At 38.7% G+C, this 15,685-nt stretch overlaps 2 protein-coding genes across 9 annotated transcripts; one reads left to right on the plus strand and one right to left on the minus strand.

Moving 5' to 3' along the window:
* Positions 1–1,208: 1,208 nt before the first annotated feature.
* Positions 1,209–8,933, minus strand: LOC118414118 (phosphoacetylglucosamine mutase-like). 7 transcript variants are annotated; one of them, XM_035817909.1, is made up of 19 exons: positions 8,831–8,933; positions 7,766–7,873; positions 7,466–7,536; positions 7,158–7,287; positions 6,810–6,905; positions 6,566–6,639; positions 6,219–6,347; positions 5,788–5,936; positions 5,429–5,471; positions 5,226–5,306; positions 5,065–5,108; positions 4,570–4,683; positions 4,129–4,230; positions 3,944–3,999; positions 3,628–3,691; positions 3,388–3,510; positions 2,931–3,052; positions 2,539–2,590; positions 1,209–2,218 (listed from the first exon to the last, which is right to left on the minus strand). In XM_035817909.1, exons 1-19 carry the CDS (start codon positions 8,908–8,910, stop codon positions 2,123–2,125), a joined length of 1,734 nt encoding a protein of 577 aa, XP_035673802.1. In that variant the 5' UTR covers positions 8,911–8,933; the 3' UTR covers positions 1,209–2,122. The 7 variants fall into 7 exon arrangements, with proteins under 7 accessions (XP_035673802.1, XP_035673801.1, XP_035673806.1 ...); XM_035817908.1 differs by having other exon boundaries at positions 5,788–5,939; XM_035817913.1 differs by having other exon boundaries at positions 5,788–5,939; positions 8,875–8,914.
* LOC118414119 (alpha-1,6-mannosyl-glycoprotein 2-beta-N-acetylglucosaminyltransferase-like) lies at positions 8,905–15,563 on the plus strand. Of its 2 annotated transcripts, none has more exons than XM_035817916.1 (9): positions 8,905–9,030; positions 10,080–10,664; positions 10,843–10,940; positions 11,118–11,217; positions 12,060–12,190; positions 12,343–12,418; positions 12,541–12,630; positions 13,098–13,222; positions 13,335–15,563. In XM_035817916.1, exons 2-9 carry the CDS (start codon positions 10,131–10,133, stop codon positions 13,576–13,578), a joined length of 1,398 nt encoding a protein of 465 aa, XP_035673809.1. In that variant the 5' UTR covers positions 8,905–9,030; positions 10,080–10,130; the 3' UTR covers positions 13,579–15,563. The 2 variants fall into 2 exon arrangements, with proteins under 2 accessions (XP_035673809.1, XP_035673810.1); XM_035817917.1 differs by lacking the exon at positions 8,905–9,030 and adding an exon at positions 9,858–9,931.
* Positions 15,564–15,685: the final 122 nt, after the last annotated feature.

Genomic DNA, 15,685 nt, shown 5'->3' on the forward strand with positions numbered 1-15,685 from the left:
TATTGAATATTGACATGATAAAGGCTACTTTTTCCGGCCATTTCTGTATTTGTATACTCATATCAGTTCCACAAATCAGCATGACCTTATAGTGGTGAATGAATAGTCAGGCATATTAACAAACCATTGATGTAATGCTTTTTGTCTATAGCAGTACCTATAGTGCACTCGTATTGATGAAAAAAAAGTATAATGTACACGTATCCACCCCCAAAAGCATTAATCTTGACCTTTGTTCTGGTCTTGTTCTATGATTCTCAATAATAAGACAATATGTATGAAGTAGATCCGCCTCCATGTGCCCTTTCTATTAAATGGTATCACATTTGTGGAGTCCTGGTAACCCCCATGTAGAGCCTTCTCATTATGCACGACATAGCTGGTAGGTACAAAGTAATTTAGGAACAGATACCGGTTTAATAACATTAGAAAGCAACAGTAAAATGTATAAAATCAGCAAAATTAATTTTATAGTATCCCCAAATCCCCCATATGGAGCCCAAATTAATATTGCCTATCAATCATGATATTTTGACAGTTATGCATGGTTCACAAACAACTTCGCAAACATTCGCCATGACTTACGCCCCATAGAGTAATAAAATCACCCGATTTACTAAAGACCAAAACCCGAAAAATCCCCATATAGACCCCCCTCTCACGGCTCGCGTTATGTATGGCCCAATTAGACGACGATTGTTTTTGAATGAGTAGATGTTCCTCTCTCTATCAACATTAAAACCATTCACCAGACCCGCTGGGTATAGATTTTATTGCGCCTTAAAAATGACTAAAATTTACAGTGACAAAAATTCTGCTTTCAATGGTTCAGGTAACCCCCTGGCATACCCTCTTAACTTTAATGCATTATCTTCAACTTCTGGTCTGTATCACTTTAGAACCCATGCTATATGAAAATGCAAAACTTTTGTTCGTACCTTAATTAGATTTTTCAGAATAGCCATCGAAATGTCAGTAATTTTCAGGCAAGAATTGTTGGATTCTGGAGGGTCCCTGAGGGGGGTCCCAGAACGCCATAACGAAAAATAGCTGGAGGGTTTTAAGTATATGGCTGTTCATAGTTCCACATACCTATCACACATAAAAAGTTTGAGTCGATTTGGTCGACCCCCATCTTCCGGCCTTCGCCTGGGATTGCCTGTTTTTCTCGGGAATGACTCTTAATACCCTTTGGGCAAAGATTTTGCCATCACAGAATATTTTATGCAATCTATGGGAACACTGCATTGGAGTTTATTGTACTTGTTCATAAATTATACAATTACAGGAAGTCAAATCCTGCAGCTCTACACACACATACACTGCACAATGAAACTGCAAATCAATTCTACTTAAAACAATCAGATACATGTACAAAATGTACATGAGAATGGGGCTGGAACTTATTTTACTGCAGCTCCCACCACCTGCGAGAATAATGGTATGTTCCATAAGAAAGCTGGCTTCTAAGGAACACACCACCTAAAGAGATGGATGGTGAACATGTCTAGGCACATGTGACTTGTATATGTGTGTTTATGCTGAGAGTTGGAAAGATGACCATTACTGTAGCCAGATATCTCTCTCCTAGAGCTGGAACAACTTAGCCTCATAAACAGCAGTATGAAAAAAATTGATGAGTAAAATACAACAGACATTTATGACTTACACAACACCAGACTGTTGAATCATCCCACAAGTCGTTGCAAAGAAAAAAAGTTATACAATCTCATGATAAAGATTTGTTACCTAAGCCACTGATTGCACTTTAAAGTTCTACTTAGCACTTAAGACTCTTTGCTGCTGCAAGAATATAAAAAAGTGATTGTAGAATATATGCTAATTTAAGACCATTTTAGCTACCTGTCCTTTATACTAAGTATTCAAATGTCTCCTCACAAGACATAATGAATGCACAATTGTGACATAGTGCAAGCCATGAAGTAAAATACCATTGCCACCAATATGATAATTTATCCTGCTCACTTGAACTTTGATCAACAGTAATTAGGTGTTCCAGCATATGGATTAACCACAATTTCATATGGATGTCTTGTATGACAAGACGTCAATAAACGTAGTCTTAAGCCTACTAGCTGTGGTACTGTCATAGTTCACAGCTCTAAGGGGCACAGGGAGGCTGTGGCTGGTCCCCGACTCCCCCTGCCAGCTGGTACACCTGCACACTCACCTCATGGGCAAGCATGTCTGCATTGGCCTGCATGCAGAGGAACAAAAGGGAGGAAAAGTAAGAAAGGTATTGAAATACCTCTCACTTTATCTATTTTCTTTTGAATCACATCTTTTCGCTTTCTTAACTTATAGCTTTTAAAACCATTACTAGTATCATCCCACACAGGTAATGTTCAAAATGAAAACCAACCGATTTTACTTCTGTACTTGCCTTTAAAAAAACAATACGTATACTGCAGATGTAAAATTGAAGCAAATCTAAAATCTAAACACCTGCAATATCAAGATACAAAAAAGTAAATAATGAAAATAACCAATCCGGGTTCTTCTCTTCCAGTGTCGTACCTGAGTATCTGCTTCTGCAAACACCCTGACTACATCTTCTGTACCTGAAGGCCTGAGGAAATAATTACACTGGTTTGTGTGGTGTTTGTTTTAGGTTAAAACACTTAATTTGCAACACATTGAGAGACAGGTGGTTAATATGCAGTCAATTACATACATTGTATTGGAACCCTATGAACAAAGGACTTGCAGTTAGTAGCCTTTTAAACAACACTGCTTGGGGACATTAGACGTTTTGGCATACCGAATACGCTAATTATCAGTCTGAATGATAAATAGCTAAATCCATGAAAGTGCATGTGGATTCCTAGTCTGAAAGTACCAACATACATACACATACTATAAAAACACTGTACATGTATATGTCTCAGCAAATACAAAAATAAACTAACCTGACAAAGGATCTTCCCTGCTGGTACTTAGCAACAAGTTTGTTGATGGCCTCCTGTAGACCAGCTGGAGCCGTGGCACAGCGTTCAGCATCAGTCGTCTGGACAGCCGTCCTGTCCTTCACCTGTACATGAGAAGTGCAACAGAAGGTGAACCAGTCAAGTCATTAAGGGAATGCAAGCTGCTAGTATAGTTGGCATTGAGAGGAGATAGCCCCCTTGATCAGTCACATCATCATGTTAAGCAAACTGGAACTCTGGAATCCAACTCAAAATCTAAGAGTGCAGGGAGTACAGGGTTCCAGTATACTGTTAAAACTCTGTCAATGAATAGAGGTGTATTCATCTAATGCAGGTCATATTTCAACAGTCCAATACTAGTATGCATAGTTCTGTCACTGTGTAACATCTCAAGACTGGTCAATGTAAGTTGAATTGTTGTTTCTGTAGCCTAACTAACCTTGATCTTGAGCAGCCTGGATGGGAGGTCCCTGTACTGCATGTTCCAGTCTTCAGCAGCCCAGTCTCGGGTGGACAGGATGGTCTCCACCACCAGGAAGTCTGAGATGGCATCCCCAACAGTCTGGGGTTCAACAGTAATGCTGTTAGTTAGAGTTATGTTCATTTTGGTTGCCATAGATAATTGAACTCATAACACATGCATCAATAAGATAAGAGCTTCGGGTACAAATGGTCTTACTTGGTTGATCAGGTCCATCATGAGAGTCAGCCTGGTTGCTGCTTCTCTCTTGCTGGACTCAAGGCTGAGGAGGCAGCAAAAGTAAAATGTGAGGCAACACAACTGACATGGTCATGTTTCTACAACAAATACATTTCAGTCCACTCTCCAAAAGACCTCCAAAACTATATAACATAGATTTGCTTTGTGACCCAAAATGAAATGATTTCACATCACAATAAAGGTACTATAGACATCATATAAGTCAGCTGAATATTGTGTAAGTAATTTACTTATTACAACATCAAGTTAAAGGGATGTATAAAGGGAAGACTACCTGTCATCCTGGCTGGCAGCCTTGATCTTCTGCTCTGCTTGGTCACTGAAAAGTACCTGAAAATGTATGATATTTGGTCTATTTGACAAAACATCAATAGTACTCATATCATTTATGTTGGTGTTTGGGAGTTAGCTGTTATATTTAACACTTTGAGTCTGTAGTAACAAAAAATGCTGCCTTACTGTTCCATGTCCATTGGCTTCAAAGTAAACCCCAACATCAAACTCCAGAGCCTTGTGGTGCAAGTGTTTCACTCCAGTCTTTGCACAGGACACAGGTACTTTCTGGGGGAGGCATGGACAGCAAACATGCTCAACTTGAACTTCAGCTTTTTCATCTATCAAATGATTTTCTTAAAGTTCTCTCTCTATAGCTTCAGGTAACATCAATATTGCAATGTAGCGATGTGGAACATATTCAATAATGAAGTTCATTTCCCAAAGAGAGCATTTCAGCACCAAGGACAGAGACTTGGTCATCTTACCAGTATGATATCAGGATAAAGTTCAACTCTAAGAAAAACTCCCCACATTTAATGTCTTTGAAGTACAGACATAAGAAGGGCAAAACATTACTGCTGTTACTCAAGTTTAACAAATATTCAGAGACCAACATCAACCTACCATGACATCCTCCAGGTATCTTGTGGAAGACCCGTTAGCGTATGCTGTCTGCACCACACCAATGTTCAGTTGAAGACCAGAAGCTGACACAAGCTCACCCAGATAGCCGGCAATCTGGATTGTTTGTGTGAGGAAATCACACTCATCAAACTTACTTCTGCTCACAATGTATGTACACAGTATAAATACCAGTAACTGTTGTTTTATTTCCAATTGTGAGTAACTTGTATGAGTGAATGTAACTGCAGCAAGTTTCAATGACTGCAAATGCAGAACATAGTTGATGATAATGAACAAGTGTTACATTTTGTACTTGGTGTTGAGAAGTGCCCATCTGATGAAAAGAAATGATCAAACTTTCTATCTTAAAAGACACAACATCTTAACGTCTAATTTTGTGAACAGCATTTCACCTGACCAAATGGCCATTAAATCAATGAGATTGCTGTTTTCAAATTACTTAAAGTAACTGATAACTAAAATGAAATAGCTCACCAATGTTGAAATCTTATCACCATCTAAAAGATTGAAAACTCCATCTGAAACAGAGAACAAGATAATTACTCTAATTCCCAACTAGTTCAAAGGTTTAAAAGGTTCATGCCTAATGTATGAGGAACCATTGCAACAGATCAATGAAATGCAATAGTTTGTACCTTTGTTTACGTAGAAAAACACGACCCTGTCTGCATCACCATCAAAGGACACACACCTCTGTCCTGGTTGAATCTCCAGACCTGAAACACATAATAAAGGTCTTGAACTGCAGCATGTCAATTATAAATATTTTTTTAGAAATATAGAAAGAACAACTTAACATGTAAGAATAGTTACATTTCAATCAATTTTTGTAAAGTACCTGCTGGTGGCTTCTGTTGGACCTTCACAAAATCTGCTCCACACTGGAAAGTACAAAGAATAATTGAGAAAATACTTGATGTTTTAAACTTTTAATAAGAAGTGACTTAATTATCCTAAAATCCATATCTTAAACTAAAGTTTCCCTTTCTTTTTTTGTTCATTTGTATTGCATACCCAGTAAACCACATTATGGCCCTAACACACCAGATTTGTATTGAAGAGTACAATCTGCATAATTGGACGAATTCAATTGATCCTCTTACACCGGGAGGACCCTAAGCATCAAATTACAAATTGCATGCTAGCTTGCTGGAAATTTTATGCTGTCAGGGTGTTTTTTCTTTTTGTCTACCATACCTTCTCATTCAGTTTTCCAGACGACCCATCATTACAGACTGTTATCCTCAAGGACTCATGTAGATGTGACTGCAGTTTCCTTGTCTTCAGAGCACCCACTCCATTAGCACCATCTATAATCACAACTGGCTCGTACTTCTTCTTTGCACCCGCTAAAAAAGAAGACCATGATTAATTATGTTTTGACAGTACAGCCATGGTATCAGGCAAAAAATGGCCGCATCAGAGCAAACATTGTTCCAAACTTAACAATAAAACAATAAAAAAAATGTATTGAAAGAAAGCAAGATGAATTAATCTATCTTGATCTGTTTAGACTAGCCTGATTAAATCTCGCTTATAGCAGCCCGCCAAACATCCACCGGCGGGGAGGGGCCAGTTACAGCCCTGGACAGCGGAGTTTGTGTTACACAGACTATGTTTAGACATACCATCTTTCCTCAGTTTAAGGAAGGCCTGTGCTAGCTTCTTGTAGTAGCCCTCTTCTGTTGGCTCCCCATAGGCACCCTTGCTGTTGTGGCAGCGCACTAGGTAGTGCAGCTGAGGAGTTGTCAGTATCCCTGAGATCAACATTAATCCATATCACATGAAAGCTTTTTTGAACTGGTGATCTTTACAAGCTTCAGTTCTCTTCTATATTTCTCCTTTCACAATTCAATGATGCTACAGTGATAACATTCATGCCATAAAAACCTCCAGTGTAATAATTAATACCAGGCAGTGTGGTTTAAGAACTTAACAACATCATATAGAAAAAACAAACAAAATCAGAACTTACCAAAGTCAGTGAAAGTTGACCCCATGACCTTCAGCCCATCCAACAAGGCTTGTGTTAGAGGTGGTCCACTTGGCCTTATGGGGATGAAACAGTGACTTACATCATTTGCATAAATCATCCCATAGAGTTAAGTAATACGTCATTATCTATTTTTCCAGGATTTAACAATTTACTATATCTTTACCATACATGTACTAATCTGTTAAACATTTACCTAGCTGATGACTTTGGAAAGACCACCTACCTGGTATCCCTGGCAACAAAGACATCTGAAGGAAGACTGATGTCAATGTCTACTGCATCAATGATCCTCTGCAGGGCAGACCCAATGTCTTCATCTCTACAACCAAACCACAAAATCAATCAGACATTCCCTTACTTATCTTTTTCAGATATGTTGTTCTCCTCTTGACCTATGCAGAACTGCAAGACTCAAAAGCTCAAATTGCTATTGACCTCTTAAATAATCTTTCATTTTCCAAAGGACATCCTTGTTCAACTGCATACTCGTGATCAATTTTAAGTTTGAATGTTATCAATGTGCGTGTTAAATCTCCATTCAGAGTCCATTTTGTTTTAGTGATTTACTTACTTAGCATTTGCCAAGTCTGTGGCATGTTCCTCCCAGGATTCTTCCAACATCTCACCCATCGGATCCACCAGCTTGACTCCATTGTCTGGCTCAGGGTTATGTGATGCAGTAATCATCACAGCTACTGTGGCTGTAAATGCAGACAAAAATCACTGCAGTTGACCATGTACCTTTCCTACTTTTCTAACTTTATTGCATAATGGCACTGCTTTTTGTTACTGTGACAGGTAGAATTGATTACCAATGAAAGGCATCAACAATTAAAAAGCTCCAATGTGCTTTTCATTTTGATCTGACATGACGTTTACCTTTTTTGGCCTTTGACCTCAGCGCAGCAAGCAGCCCCATACGGTATAAGACAGGGTCTAAGATGGTTGACCTGGAAACAAAATAAAGGATCATAACCTGCTGAATTGCCATTGTTCCATTATATGAACATTAAAGGGTACTGGTAGAATTAATAAACTAACAGTAAAATCTTTGAGAAGGGTATTGCATTTTAGCCACTGATAAAATTATCTTGTTTTCTGATAAGTGATATTACATCAAATAGCTGTTTTGTATGTCATGCACACATCATGTACTGATGATACTAAGCAAATTCTTACTTGTCCCTGAAACCAGCAGTTCCGTAGGCAAACTGGATGCCCTCTGGCCGTGGGTGGGCTGCTGCCCCCTTCACTGCCTCAGCAAGAATATCAGACATCTTACAAGTGCTAAAAACACAAACAAATAATGTTGTTTCATCATCTTGAAGAATTTCATTGGCAGAAGTTATTTTTTTTTAATTAGAATTCCTTAGAAAGTTAGTTAGAAAATGATTACCAGTCTGTATGATAAATATTCAGATTAACTACAAGGAGTAAGTTATTCCTCCACATAACAGCATCCTGGTGTTATCAAAAACAGTTGTATAATTTACAGTCAGATAGTCAAAGTACACTATACCATACCTGTGCCAAGTAAACCAACATTTGGGTACATCAACCAAGTTTTGGGTACATCATGTGCATTTGTTTTCAACAAATTACAAAAGCAGATGATATTACATACCGCCATCGAGTTTTCTACTTTGTTGGTAGCTTGGCATAAAATGGCTTTTGACAAAAATCAGTGTCACAAGACAATCTTCATGCTATCCATAAAGGGGGCGTGGCAACCAATAACTTCCAATCGTGTTGTATGTATGCAAAGAGGAACACTGTTAGTTTGTAACTGAATGAAACTAGCAATCAAAACAAAACTTAATAATATGTGTAACGCTACAGTTACACAGATAAGGAAAAAGGCTAGAAATATAAACACCAGGCAATTAAAAGTCTTATTCAACATTTGTTGTGTGCTACTGGTGGATTCATCGATATTTGCAATATTTGCAAACTCATCTACATCAAACCCCTTGATTTAGTTTTGAACTGCACCGTTAACACGTCATGTTATAAAATGTAACAATTACACCAAGGAGTTTTTTTAACCTCCTTTACTACAACCAAGGAGCTTTTTATATCAGGCTCCTTGCTACAACCATCGAATGCAACGCAACGGAAACCTTACTATTTTGTTCAATTAAAAACAACAGCAGCAAAACGAAACGCCCAAAGCCCTGCAAACGATATGAGTGTTTGCATTACGTCATTCATTGCAGCTAGACGTGTAGTGTGAGAGCGGATCACCTGTAAACGATGCGTACCTGGCGCCACGTGGAACACAAACTCACCTGGACAACCCGGAAGTACAGGATGACCTTTGACATTCCGCGCGCGCATGCCCAAAACCTCTAACCAAGATGGTGGTGAAGCGCAACTGAGCTCACAAAATCTCGCCAAAAATTGATAATTCTCGCTTCTCATGAGGGATTTGTATAACTTTAAAGGTAAGTGAAGATCCGCACAAGGATACTCTACATCATTTCTTTTGTATTTTGTCCTAACCAAGCGGTGAATATGGCTTACTGGGGTACAAACGCGATGTCGACGACCAGAACGTTTTTTTTTCACGGTTCTATTCCCCACTGTGCGTTCCAGCGCTAAAATATGCAACAGCTGTCTGATTGTTTGAGGGGAACTCCACGGAAAAAAGAAAGGCTGCTCATCACAGATAAAACTGTCTTTGAACTTGAATGCTATCGTTGGTCATTTCGTCGATTTTTTTGGCAAAGTTACACCAGAAATGGTGGTCGTTTACGATAACAGCTTGCAGCATAAACGTTGCCTCATTTTCACAATTGTTGTCATAACCATGACAAGAATTTAAAGGGTCCGTTTAATAGAAAAACTAAAAACATTTAAGCGGTCTATTTGTTACTTTTATGTTGCTCACAGCTGTTCCTACAAATTGAGATTGGCAGCAACAACAAGAGCAGATTATGCTCATAGTCATAAATGGTGAAATCCCATAATTGTTACTGAATGATGAATAAAAGATAACGTGATGCAGGAATAGTGCAGATCACAGAGTATTGGGCTGGTCAAAATTTGTTTTGTGTCACAATCCATCCAAGCATGTTGGTAATTGTGTATTCTGTACTTTTGCCTTTGCAGGCCTTGCTTCTTGGATGGTGTAAGCATAGCATTATGTAATTTTTTGAATCAATTTTTTTGGGGGTGATATTCAGCACCTGAAATGTGTGTAGTCAAGCCATCTGAAATGATCCTTTTGATTATTATATTTGGTTTCCTTACATCTCTTGCCCTGTATGCTGTCAAGGTCTTTGGGAAGTATGACTCTGTCTTGCTAACGGATGATCAGATGAAACAGAAAATCAAAGAGTACCTGTAGGTGACTCCTCAGCTTTCTTCTGACATCTGTGTATTCCTTTTACTTTTGACAGCTCTCATACCAAAGTGCAGAGTGAACTTCTCTGTTTGTTGTGAGGACTGCAAATTTTCATCATTAATAGTTTTTGGTTCATTGTTCTTCCAGCTGAAAAACAGATCTCATTAGTACAATTTTGAAACTGGACACTGCATCACCATGAGGCCATCGCGGGTTCTTAAGTTGTTAATAGTGGCTAGTCTCCTGGTGGCTGCATTTTTCTACATTGTAAAAGTCACCAACAAAGATGAAGAGATAAGAACTCATGATGAGAAGGAGGATAGGGGTATTGACTTTGTCGAGGAACACAAGGAGGAGAACATGGAGCCTGTCATCAAGGAGGAGCATGAAGAGAAGAAGCCTGAGGAGGAATCATCTCAGCATGAGGAGGCTCAGCAAAGTGAGAAGTCAGTCAATCTGTCTGAAAGAAACCCCTCCAGTGTGCAAGAGATGAGGAGCATTATCAATGATGTCAACTTTAATCAGGAGATCCACAATCTGGACAAATTCCCCAAAAGGCCTGAAGATGGGATTGTCATTGTTGTGCAAGTCCACAATAGGCCAGAGTACCTGGAACAGTTGGTGAAGTCCCTTGGTGCAGCAAAGAGCATTGAGAAGGCCCTTCTGATCATTAGCCATGATTACTTCTCAAAGGAGGTCAACAAGATTGTAGAAAGTATAGACTACTGCCAGGTTAGTGAAATCCATTTGATTCTGACATGTAAGGTTCTGTATGTCACTGATAGTTTTTCAGTTCGGCATTAAAATTGATATAATATAGACTTCAGTTCAAGGCTTTGCACAGTGTAAGTTATGCAGTATAGATTTCGTGTTTTGTTTCAATACTTAACCTTTTACCCCCATTTTGCAGGTGATGCAGATTTTCTTTCCGTTTGCACTGCAATTTTATCCAGATGAATTTCCGGGCCAGGACCCAAATGATTGTCCCCGAGACATTCCTAGAGACAGGTAAATTACCGTAATTCAACTTGTTACTGTATTGTGTCACCATCAAATTGCATTTAGAAACCATTTTGTATTTTCAAGATCCTCTGGTCCTATGCTTCACTGTTATTGATTTCTCTGCACCACCAGTCTAAAGTGTACCTTCCTTCTTTACCAAGTTGTGTGTTGTTGTGTTTTAAGGGCCCTTGAGATTGAGTGCACCAATGCAGCCTACCCAGACATGTATGGCCACTACAGAGAAGCACCCTTCACCATGACCAAGCACCATTGGTGGTGGAAGGTAATATGTATGATGGCTTTCAAGTGTTTAAGAACAAGACTGTCGTATATCTGAATATCATCTCCTGATCTGTCATCAATTATTTGGTTAGATGTAAACAAAATGTGTAGTTGTGAAAGATATTACAATATTTTGGGGAAAACCTGGAGGCCAACAGCTTACATACTGTTAGTATTCCTCCACTCCCACACACTCACAACTTCTCGTTATGCGGCGTAAGACCCGAGTAGTCGGCTGACCTGCCCCTCCTGCTTTGTTCTTATTGATTTGTTTGATCCAGCCCTGATGGATAGTTTATTGGCAATAGGTCTGTCGCCAAAACTTTCCCAGTTCCAGACGTCTTACGTCATTCACGGAACAATCAGTCAACGTTCAGGTTTCTTTGTCAGGGTGCCAATATGAAATATCTGATTATTGCATTGTACAGGTCATTGCATGAAATAAACTATAGTATATTGTTCTGCCAGAAGACAATCACATTAGGTCCTATTGCATTATCTTTACCTGTTGCACAGGTGAAAACTGCTACAAGTACAATGTGCAATACTTTCTACTATTATAAATTTGTAAAGCCTGACACAAAAGAACCTCTCTGTGCTATTGGCATGCCCCGCAACTGTGACAACCTAACTGATATCATGTAATGGTTTCGGTCAGTACACGTCACCTTAGCAACCAAAATTAGGATTGGCATAACACTATTTGTCGCTGTGGAAAAGGGTAAAATGCATTACATGTATGATGTACAAAGAAATATCTCTATTTCTATATATAAAATGGAGCTGTATATTCTTGAACGTAGTCATATTGATGACACTAACCAAAGTTACTTGTGTTTCCAGGCCCACCGAGTGTTTGAGGGTCTGAAGGCTACACGAGACCACAAAGGTCTGGTCATGTTTCTGGAGGAAGATCACATTGTTTCCCAGGACTTCTACCCTACAATGGAGCTCATGGCTAAACTGCAGCAGAGGTGTGTACAGTAATAGGGCTTTGTACATTTAAGAACATTTTTAACTACAGGATTCACCTAGAGAGTTCATATGGCCATATAGCTAGCCCCACATTGACCACTTGTTTGCTAGTCACATAATATCCAGCTCATTGGCAATTTTGTGTTTGCAGTGAGTGTCCAGAATGTGACATCATCACCATGGGATTATACGACAGGCCATCTAATTACCAGTCAGTAGGAGATATGGTAAGGCACATTACAACAAATTTACCCGCTATTGAGTTTTGCTTTTCCTTTGATCAAAAATAATGAAGACTTCTGGTTTTGTTGTGTGCCTGTTCTGACAAGTCTGCCCTGTCCTAACCCAGGTGGATGTGATCACGTGGCAGTCTTCCAAACACAACATGGGCATGGCTTACACCAGGGACACATGGGCCAAGATCAGGAGCTGTTCAAAGGTCAGGCTTCATTCACTATTAGTATCACAACTTTGTGATAGGCTTGATGTAGACTATAAAACATACATGTATACTAGTATATCCAAGTTCCCAAAAAATTTACAAACTACATCCTGTGATGCAAAGCCAACCTTAGCCTGTAAAAACATACACATACTTATATATCTAAGTTACTAAGTTATACAGGACACAAAAGTTGCAAACCACATATAATGTTCAAAGTTAGATAAATGTCACATCTACTGAAATGTTTGCTTAATGCTAACATTCATGCCTTTGCTGTACTATGTGTAGGTTTCAAGCATCTAAAAATCTTTTCTCAACATGTTTTTGATATTAGGTCATGTACCAACTTTGTAGTGGGTACAATCAAAGTGAGGGAGCAGGGAAATGTCACTACATGCTGCATATCAACCTCATGTATGAAAAAAGAGTGACTGAACATGTCATGTCATGATATATTTCAGGAGTTCTGCTCGTTTGATGACTACAACTGGGACTGGACCCTGCAGCACGTGAGCGGCAGGTGTCTGCCCAGCACCCTGACCACCATGGTCATCCTGGGACCAAGAGTGTTCCACATCGGCACATGGTAGGAGGCTTCCTGTTGCCTGTACAACCATGCAATATCACTCAGTTTAAAGATATTCTTTAAAACCTGATTTTTTGTTCCTAGTAAAACTCTTGTCTCTTTTGTCTATCAGTGGAATGCATCATTCCAATAAGGATGCAAAGTGTGAGGTGGGTAAGGAGGTAGGATACGTGGAGGACCTACTGAGGAGAAACAAGCCTTACCTGGACCCCAGCGGCCTGTACATCAAACAGCGCTTTGACAAGTCTGCTGTCATTAAGACAATGAAGCCCAATGGAGGCTGGGCAGACCCACGTGACAAAAGGCTGTGTATGAGCTACGCCAAGATGCAAATGGTTGGACAGAATGACACTTGATTCCAGCATTGTTTGATTAGAGTTTTATATATATATATTATATACAAAATATATATATTCACCATCTTGCAAGAACTTTGTACCAATTTTTTTTAAAGCTGAAGCTTGATTTTGTCTTGTCAATTGTCAAATTGTTAAATTTGGAACTGTTTGTGTATCTACAAGATCCTTACTCAATTAAAAGTATTGTTTGGAAAGGAAAACTACAACAGTGACTGATATTGCTTAATGACATTCTCTCCAAACAAAATATTTTACTAACCTCACTCCACTGGTGCCAAAAAGGGGGCTGATTTTTTTTTCTAATTACTAGTAACCTACATACCGGTAATATTCTGTTACTTTACAAGTTTAATCATGATTTCTACCACTACTGTTCTAGAAAATTATGGGACAAATCAGGAAAGGTGTTGAAGAGTAAATAATTTTTCAGGTGTACAGTCCCTTATATAGTGAAGGCTTCACTGTGCTGTTATTTTCAGTTAGCTTTCACAACAACTGATGCAATTTTTAAAATTACTTTTACACTGATTTTTCCTGGTCTGTTTTTACTTTTAGCAAAGTGTATTGCTCTGATGTCCAGCCTGTACAGATGCAATAACAATTGAATTATGCATGTTTGTTACAACCCAAATGACAGGTATTATTTATGGTCTGCAGCAGTAATTTAATGTAGTTTTTGTCAAAGTAAACTCTTAGATGAAAAGTCTATGTCTATGTAAGTGTCTTGATACCTTTTTGGAGAATTTTGACTTTGGACAAGTGTGGATTGCCCAAACCCACTTTTTCTGAAGTGATCATACCAAAATTGCTTTACACAGCTGCTTAGATAAAACAGTTGCATAAAGCTGTTCAACTTGTTCATATCTGTGTTAGTTCCTTCATGATTCGTCATAGAGTTATGAAATACCACATTTGTGGAGGGAGCGGGGAATATCCTGATTAAAAATGAGGTGGGTATTTTCCTGAAGTTGTCTGATATCATTCAAAAGTCAACCCTGGAGCTGCAGTAAGTGTTGCAAGTATATCCCAGACTTACATGTAAATGGACTCTAGTTGCCTGCAGTAGGAAGAGTAGGAGTGTGCCATAGAAGTCCTTGTGTATGAATTTTAGAAATTGAAAATTTGGAACTTTGAAAGGATGAATTTTTGGCCAGGATTGAATGAAGTCAGATCTATTGTGCTTGTTGGGTACTAGTATTTGACCTCTCCAACCCCCAAGTTGAAGCTATATATACACAGTATGCGTCGTTCCTGTGCACCTTTGTGTTGGTCTCAACAGCATTGGTATCAACCAAATGTGACTAGGAGTTTAAACTGCATATTTTTGAATGTGATGATGTATGACACCGGTGGCCTTGTGTAACCCAAAGTCTTTCGCCTTGTTGTTGAGCTGTTTCAGGGTGTTGTATGTTATGTGTTGTTACGTTTGTCTTGCTAACATGTATACGTATGTATAAATGATGTATAGCTGCATGTGTACCTTATATACTCACTATCTAACCCTTGAGAGGAGGATACTTGTTTGCATGTTTTATAATTTTGTTTTATTCATTTAGAAAATGCGATCTAGTTACAAAATTTCAATATTAGGTAATTCAACTAATTAATAAGTCACCAATTTTTTAAATTGTACATAGCTCAGTCAGACCCATAACTTTTATGTTCAAGTTGATGTTCAGTAAACTATTGCCTGTGACCAACCACTAGGATTATTGCAAAATGATTGTAATTACTAAAGTGTTCTTGCTGCTTTAAACAATGAATGCAATGATTTATGTAATTAGGTTATCTGGATGTCACTATAATGTCCATGTTTTTGAGCCTGTTAAGAACTTGTAATTTGTCCTTGAGTGCTTTGTTAGGGGCATGAAGGCCACTGCTTGTTAGGGACGCGAAGGCCACTGCTTGATGCAAGGACTTTTGTAATTATATGAAAGATATTTGATAAACTGTTATGAATGAAAATAAAAATTTTGTAAATGTCAGCCATTGTGTTAGACAACTTCATACACAGAACAGGATATCGAAGGATCTTTTTCCCATAGATTTCAGGCTTTTATGCCAATGTTGTTGACCTCTATAGTTATTTTACTCAAGACATCAC

The sequence above is a fragment of the Branchiostoma floridae genome, chromosome 4 (assembly GCF_000003815.2).
Source record: "Branchiostoma floridae strain S238N-H82 chromosome 4, Bfl_VNyyK, whole genome shotgun sequence".
NCBI classification, from domain to species: Eukaryota; Metazoa; Chordata; class Leptocardii; order Amphioxiformes; family Branchiostomatidae; genus Branchiostoma; species Branchiostoma floridae.